Raw genomic sequence first — 6,756 nt, forward strand, 5'->3', positions numbered from 1 at the left:
AAAAGATCTCTGGAGGGAAAAGGAGGAAAAAAAGATGGGGGAAAATAACTCTCCCTAAAAGGATTAACCTTGAGCGTGCCGGAGAGGGGAGCGCAGAGAGGAGCGACCCTTCCCAGAGCCGTAAATCCAACTGGATTTACTTTTATTTTATTGGATTATTTGGCTTCCTTTGGGGGACACCCGAGGGTCGGGTGACGCCGCCTCTGCAGCCCCACGGAAATCGGGCCGAGGAGGTTCATTATTGGGATGAAACCAGGCAGATTTGGGGGTTTTCATCCCTCCGCCCGCTCAGAAAATCCGGATATTCCCAAGAGAGCAGGGAACGGAGGGGACTCAGGGCCGGGATTCTCCCTGCGGGCCAGGAATTAAAAAAAATGAACGGGGATTGGAGAAAATCGGAGGATTTCAGAGCAGGAGCGGGATGGGGAAGAGCCCCGGGGTCCGCCCCGGCGGTGCCAACCCCGCCCCTTTCCCTGCTTTTTTTAGGGAATTTTCTGCCGGGCGCAGCGGCCGCCGGGGGTCACGGAGCGGCCCCGACGACTCCTCCGGCCCGGGGAGGGGTTTATGACGTCAGCCACGCCTCCCCGCTCTGACGTCACAGCCCGCAACGCCCGGCCATTGGTTGTTCGCCTCTGCGGGGTTGTGACGTCGCGCGTGACGTCACGAGGGAAAGGCTTCGCTCCGGCAGCTCCGCAAAGCGCAGGGAGGAAATATCTGGGGAAAAAGGGGGAAAAACAGGGAAAAAAACCAAGGGAGAGCGCGGCTGGCTCTGCTCCGCTGGCCGGGAATCTTCTGGAAGCCAGAGCCGCCTCAAATACTCAATAAATCCTTTATTGAGCAAAAAACCTCTTTAAAATTACCCTTATTTAGGGCAAAACGCGGTTTAAACCCCAGAATTTCTAAAAGAATGAAAAGGCAGGGGGAAAGGCAAATTTTTCGCGGTAAGGGTGGAGTTTTTTCTCCTTTTCAGAGGTTTTTTAGGGAGTTTCAGGCGGGTTTGAACCCGAGCCGCTGCCTTGAGACAGCGAGATATTAAACAAAGAAATTGTGAGCGTGGAGCCGGCGCTTCCCCCGAGCCTGAAAAGAGCCGAGAAAAAAGAAAAAAAAAGGAAAAAAAAAAAGAAAAAAAAAAGAAAAAAAAAAGAAAAAAAAAAAAGGGAAATCCGAATATATTTAATTTATACATCTTTAATTTCACCCCGTTTATTCCGCTGCTTCTCCAACACCAACCGAAACCATTTCGCGTTTACACGGGGATTTCTCTCAGCGCATGCGGCGAAACGCGGGGCTGAAATTCCGTGTTAATAAAGGCAGGAAAAAGAAATTCGCGTGCACAAATCCACGGATTTCAGCACGAACGGAAGCGCGGGAGGGGTTTGGGGACTCGCCTTGACCTGTATCAAAATACAAGCGGTGGAAATGGGTATTTGCGGGTTACAAGTGCCTCTACACGTCTCTCCGAGTATATTTTTATATCTCCACACAGGGCTACATCGCCTTTAATCGTGCATTTATACACCGGGGTAATACAGAAATACTCGCAAACACAAAAATCGCGGGGGGGGGGGGGGGGTGGGGAGAAAAGGTAAAATAACGCTAAATATGAAATATGTGCATGTGCATATGGAGATTTTATATAGAACCGCGCGCGAAAAAAACAAAACAAAACAAAAGGAAAAAAATAAAAATAATAATAATAAAAATAAAAAACAAGTACGTGCCTTTATAAATGGGTGCCTACATGTGTCATAGCATATCCTGTACATTCAATTTTACGGAAATAATTCAGGTGCGTTTCGCTGGAACACGCCCGGGTTTATTTTATTTCCTCCCCCTTCACGCGCCTTTTGATGCTTCTGCCTGAATTTAGGAGATTTCTTTTTTTTTACCTCTTTCCGTACGGCTTTTCGTATTTAAAAACCAAATCCTCCCAGAGACCCCCCCCCCCCCCCCACCCCCACCGCCCTCGCGAGCCGGGAGTGGCGTTTTGGGGTTAATTACTGCGATTGGGCCAGTTTTTATTGATATTTCGAAGTCTTTGGAGCGCTCTGAGGGTGCTGCTGAAGGCAGGAGCGAGCTGGGCAGGGTCCTGTGCGGGCACAGCGGGCAGGGCTGGCGATGTCCCCTCCTTTGGGGGGGGGGGGAGGGTCCCGGTGTCCCGCCCTCCCCGGGGACAAACGGGGCCCTCAGGGGGTGCCGCTGGTGCTGCTCTTGATTTTGGCCACGACTTTTTTCTCCTTGACGCGGCGGTTCTGGAACCAGATGGTGATTTGGCGCTCGGTCAGGTTGGTGGCGGCCGAGATCTTCCTCCTCTTGTCGCGGGTGATGAATTTGCTGCTCGCGTACTCCTTCTCCAGCTCCTTCAGCTGCCCCTTGCTGTAGGGCACCCGCTTCTTGCGGCCCCGGCGGAAGGCGCAGCCGTCCGGGGGACACTGCCCGCCCGACTCTGGGTTTGGGGACACACGGGGCTCAGTGGGGCGGCGGTGGGGTCGCCACAAAGCCCTCATTGCCCACCCTGCACCCACCTCCCTCCCCGCCGCCCCGTTTCTCCCCTCCAGCCTGCTGGCAGCGGTGATTTTAAAATATTTTAAATTTCTGTATTTCCCCCTCTTGGCATTTAAAGGTTTGGGTGTTCTTCCCTAAATTTTTAACTTTTATTTTGTGGTGGTGAGGTCCGGGTGTCGGCAAGGCAGCGGCGTGCTGAGCCCACTTTAATCACTTGAATTAATCCCCGCCTGTTCTCTCCGTGCGGCTGAGCAGGGCCGGAGACAAATTCAACCCCACAGCCGTGGTGTGGGAGGTGGCAAAAGTGCCCTCATCTTCCTGTGGGAGCCACGGGCACCCCCTGTGCCCTTCAGAGCCCCCCGAAACCCCAGTGCTGCTCGCCGGTCCCGGGCTGGGCCGTGCGGTGTCTGAACGCAGACGGTGCCACCCTAAATTCGGGTAATGTCACCGTGTGCGCCCCGATAACATCCGGAACCCGGATAATATAATCGTCTGAACCCCGATAAGCGATCATCTGAACCCCGATAAGCGATCATCTGAACCCCGATCAATCACCCTCTGCCTCCCTGCTCGGAGTTACAGATGACTGATAACTCGAACCACTATTTAGTGAACCCTAATTTTGCTCCATTTCGCAACCAAACGCCCCAGGACAGCGAGAACAGATCCCTACGGCAGAAACAAACCCTTAAAATCAAAAAATGACCTCAACCCAGACTATTTTAACCCCTGGTGCCTATTTCACCCCCAACCCCTGCTGTCCTCCCGCAGCGCCGGGAGCGGGGTTTACCTGCGAAGGCGGATTTCAGGAGGTAGCCGGCCTGGCCCTGCTCCTTGGGGCAGCACATCTGGCCGCTCCAGCCTCCTCCCAGCGCCCAGGGCTGGTGGTAGCCATCCACGGGCAGCAGAGTCTCGTGCCGGGCCTCGCCGGGAGCGCCCAGCCCGGGCACCACCGACACGTCCAGGTACCCGGCCACGGGCTGGTACGGGGCGCCGTAGCCGGGGTAGAAAGCGAACTCCGCGGGCCGGCTCTGGAAATCCTCGCTGCCCGCGGCGGGTTCCAGGTATTTCTCGGCGGGGAAAGGCCCCTGAGCCGGGCCGGCTTTCAGGGAGCTGCGGGCGACGCGGCACGAGTAGTACCCGCTGCCGAAGTATCCGTAGGGCAGCGGCGCCGAGGCCGCGGGGCCCGGCGGGGGCGGCGGAGCTTTGGGGGGCTCGGGCGGCGCCTCCGGGGGGTACCCGGGGTTCATCCCGGGGGGAGGCGAAGGCCCGGCGAGGGCCGGGGGAGGAGGAGGAGGAGGAGGAGGAGGAGGCAGCAGCCCCCTGCCCTGGCCGCCTGCGAAGCCGCCGGGAGCCAGGAGCCCCTCGAGGCCCGGGGGCTGCATGGGGGGCGGCGCGGGGGCCGGGGCATGGGGAGAGGCTGCTCGGCAGCGCCCGGGCACTGCCCGAGGGGGGTCCCCGGATCTTTTTAAAAGGCTGCGAGCCTCCGAGAGCTGCCTTTCCCCCCGCCGGGCTGCCCTGACGCAACGGGTGGAGGTTTCCTCATTGGTTGGTGCATGGGAGGTGGGGGGGGAAAGGACGGAGAGGAGGGAAAAAAAAAAAAAACCAACCCCAACCCCGCACCAGAAAAAAAGAAAAAAAACCTTCCAGCCCCAATAAAGCGCTGCAGAAATTGCGAAAATACTTTTATTGCAAGGGGAGAGGAGGAGGAAGAGGAGGAGGAGGATTAGGAGGAGGGGACCCCCCCCCGCTGGTGACAGGAGGGGACGCGGAGGTGGCTCCTGAGCTGCACCTCGGGAAAAAAAAATTAAAGCAGAGGTGGGGAAGGAGGGCAAGGAGGGGGAGAACCAGGAATGGCAGCCCCCGGGTGGAAAAATCCGGGCTCAAATTAAAAACACCTTTATTTTAAAATCTAAAAAAAAAAATTAAAAAATGGTTTATTCCCACGCAGAGCCGGGGGGGTTCGGCTGCCAAGCCCGAGTCCTCACAGACCCAGGGACCCATCCCGGCCTAAGTGGGGCAGCGATGGACCCCTGGGAACCGGGCCTTCCCTCCATTCCAGCCTTTCCAGCCTCATTCTTCTCTTGCTCAGGGATTTTGTCCCGCTCCAATCCCCTCAAAAATCCCAATTCTGTTCTCCTGTGGAGAGCGCTTTTCCCTCGAGGCCCTAAAAGTACAGAGAGGGGGGAAAAGTGGCCTCTGGTATCCCAAAAAACCACCCCTGCAGAGGTGCTGGAATAATCTGGCGTGAGCCCGGGCCCTGCGGATCCCGCTTGGGAAGCATCCCAAAGGGAGAGGGCTCGGAAAAGGCAGGTGGGAAAACAAACCAGAAAATCCCTTGGGGTTCCAGGAGCACCGGGCAGGTGGAGGGACAGGCAGAGGAAGGGGGAAGACGCGGATTTGGGATGAGGGATTCCAGGGGCCTGGGAAAGTCTGGGTTAAACGCAATAATCCCTGAGGAGGGGCTGCTGTTAAATCCTCCAGGTATTTTTAATTGTCCGCGCACACGAACGCCCAGACCCACTTTCCTCCACCTTTTCCCCTCTGTTTTCTTCCCAAAGGTGCTGCTGGAGAAAAGCTTTGCCGAAATTCCCCCAAAGGCCGCTTCAACTCGGGCGTCGTTTCCTTCCTGCGGAGAAATCCGGAGATTTCTGCCTTCTGGCCGTCAAACCGCAATAAAAACCCCCCTCCTGCCACGTCCTTGGGCCACCGAAGAACGCCCCGGAGGAGCCGCGACAGCGCTGGACACGCAGGGACAGAAATCGGGTGGAAACTGGAGTGAGGAGCGATGATGGCAGAGCTCGCCCAGGCGGGGAAAACCCCAATTTCTCTGCTGGAAGCAGCCCCCAACCCCCAGTACCCCAAACACAGCCCCCCGAATCCACCCCTAAAAAATCCCTCCGCCTCCTCTCTCGCTGATTTTCTATTCCCGGCGGGGGGAAAAAAAAAAAAAAAATTAAATAAAAATCGCAAATCCCCGCGGTTTCAACCTTCACCTTCCCCGTCCCAAAGCTCCTTCCTTCCCTCGCCGCAGTTTAACGACCGCGCTCCTGCTTTGATGCTCTTTTTACCCCCCCTCCGCTCCTCGCTCTCCCCATTTGCTCTCCCCCAGCCCCACAAGCGGGGCCGGGGGCCCGGCCGGGTGTTTGCCGAGCGTCTCGCCCTGTTCCCGGCAGGAAAGGTCGGGCTGGAGCCCGAGGTCAAGGCCAAGTTGAAAGTTAAAAGCCCTGAGGACTTGGGGGGATTTTCTTGCCTTTCCCGAGCTCCCGGGGCCGCGGGGACCCCTCGGTTCCTGCCGAGGTTTTTGGGGGAGAAGCTCCGGATTGTCCCAGCTTGAGGCTGGGTTGGGGTGTGCGGACGGAGGGATTCGCTGCGGGTTTTCCTGCGGGTTTTCGCCCCTTTGGTTGCCTTTGGTTTATTTGTTTTTAGGGCAGAAAGGACGATAAGGACGAGCGGGATCGGCCGCGCACGGACACCCCGAAAAAGCAGGGGACGGAGCCAAAAATGGATGGAAATTGGATTTCATTCCCTTTGCCGAGGAGTGCCGGGGCCGGCCGGTGAGTGGGGCTTTGTCCCGGCCCCGCGGATGCTGCCTCGGGGAGCAATTCCCCTTTTTCACCCCCAAAACTGCCCTTGGGTTCATTTATTACAATTTTTTCCCGACCCGCTTTTAAGACCGCGCTTCCCTCAGCTCATCTCCTTCACGAATGTGAGGAAAATTTCCCGCAGGCTTTGCCGCGGGAGCGATTCAAAAACGCGATTTCCAAGCCGATAATGAGATTTTCCTTCTCTGACGATTTTACGGAGCGAATTTCACTGTTTAAAGCAAGAGCAACGGGGTTGTTTTAAAGGAAAGAACCTGAATTCTCTCCCCAGTCCCTCTCTCAATGACCGACATTAAAATTACCAAACGCTCTTATCAGCTTGCAGCCCTCCTTTTATCATCTTCTCCATAGGATCCATTTAATATTTATCCCATCTGGAACCCGAAAAATCTCTGGAACAACTTTTTAAAAGTCTGGTTTGTTTTTTTTTTTTTGGTTTTTTTTTTTTTTTTTTTTTTTTAAAGCATTTGAATCGGATCCTTCATTTACAAAATACAAGGAAAAAAAAAATCCAACCCAACCCAAACCCCAAAGAAGTTTGAAAGGAAGGGGGGAAAAAAAATTGGAACTACTTAAAGACTTCACGTTTGGAAATAATCAATCGCTGGAAAATTGAATTCTGGGTCTGGAAGGGAGCCCAGCTCTT

At 55.4% G+C, this 6,756-nt stretch overlaps 1 protein-coding gene across 1 annotated transcript; it reads right to left on the reverse strand.

Moving 5' to 3' along the window:
- Positions 1-2,186: 2,186 nt before the first annotated feature.
- HOXB13 (homeobox B13) lies at positions 2,187-3,890 on the reverse strand (the record flags this gene model as incomplete). Its single annotated transcript, XM_082297282.1, has 2 exons — positions 2,187-2,446; positions 3,296-3,890. The coding sequence occupies 2 exons, from the start codon at positions 3,888-3,890 to the stop codon at positions 2,187-2,189; spliced, it is 855 nt and encodes a 284-aa protein (XP_082153408.1).
- Positions 3,891-6,756: the final 2,866 nt, after the last annotated feature.

Source organism: Coloeus monedula (genome assembly GCF_965178545.1).
Source record: "Coloeus monedula genome assembly, chromosome: 26".
In the NCBI taxonomy this organism is placed as follows: Eukaryota; Metazoa; Chordata; class Aves; order Passeriformes; family Corvidae; genus Coloeus; species Coloeus monedula.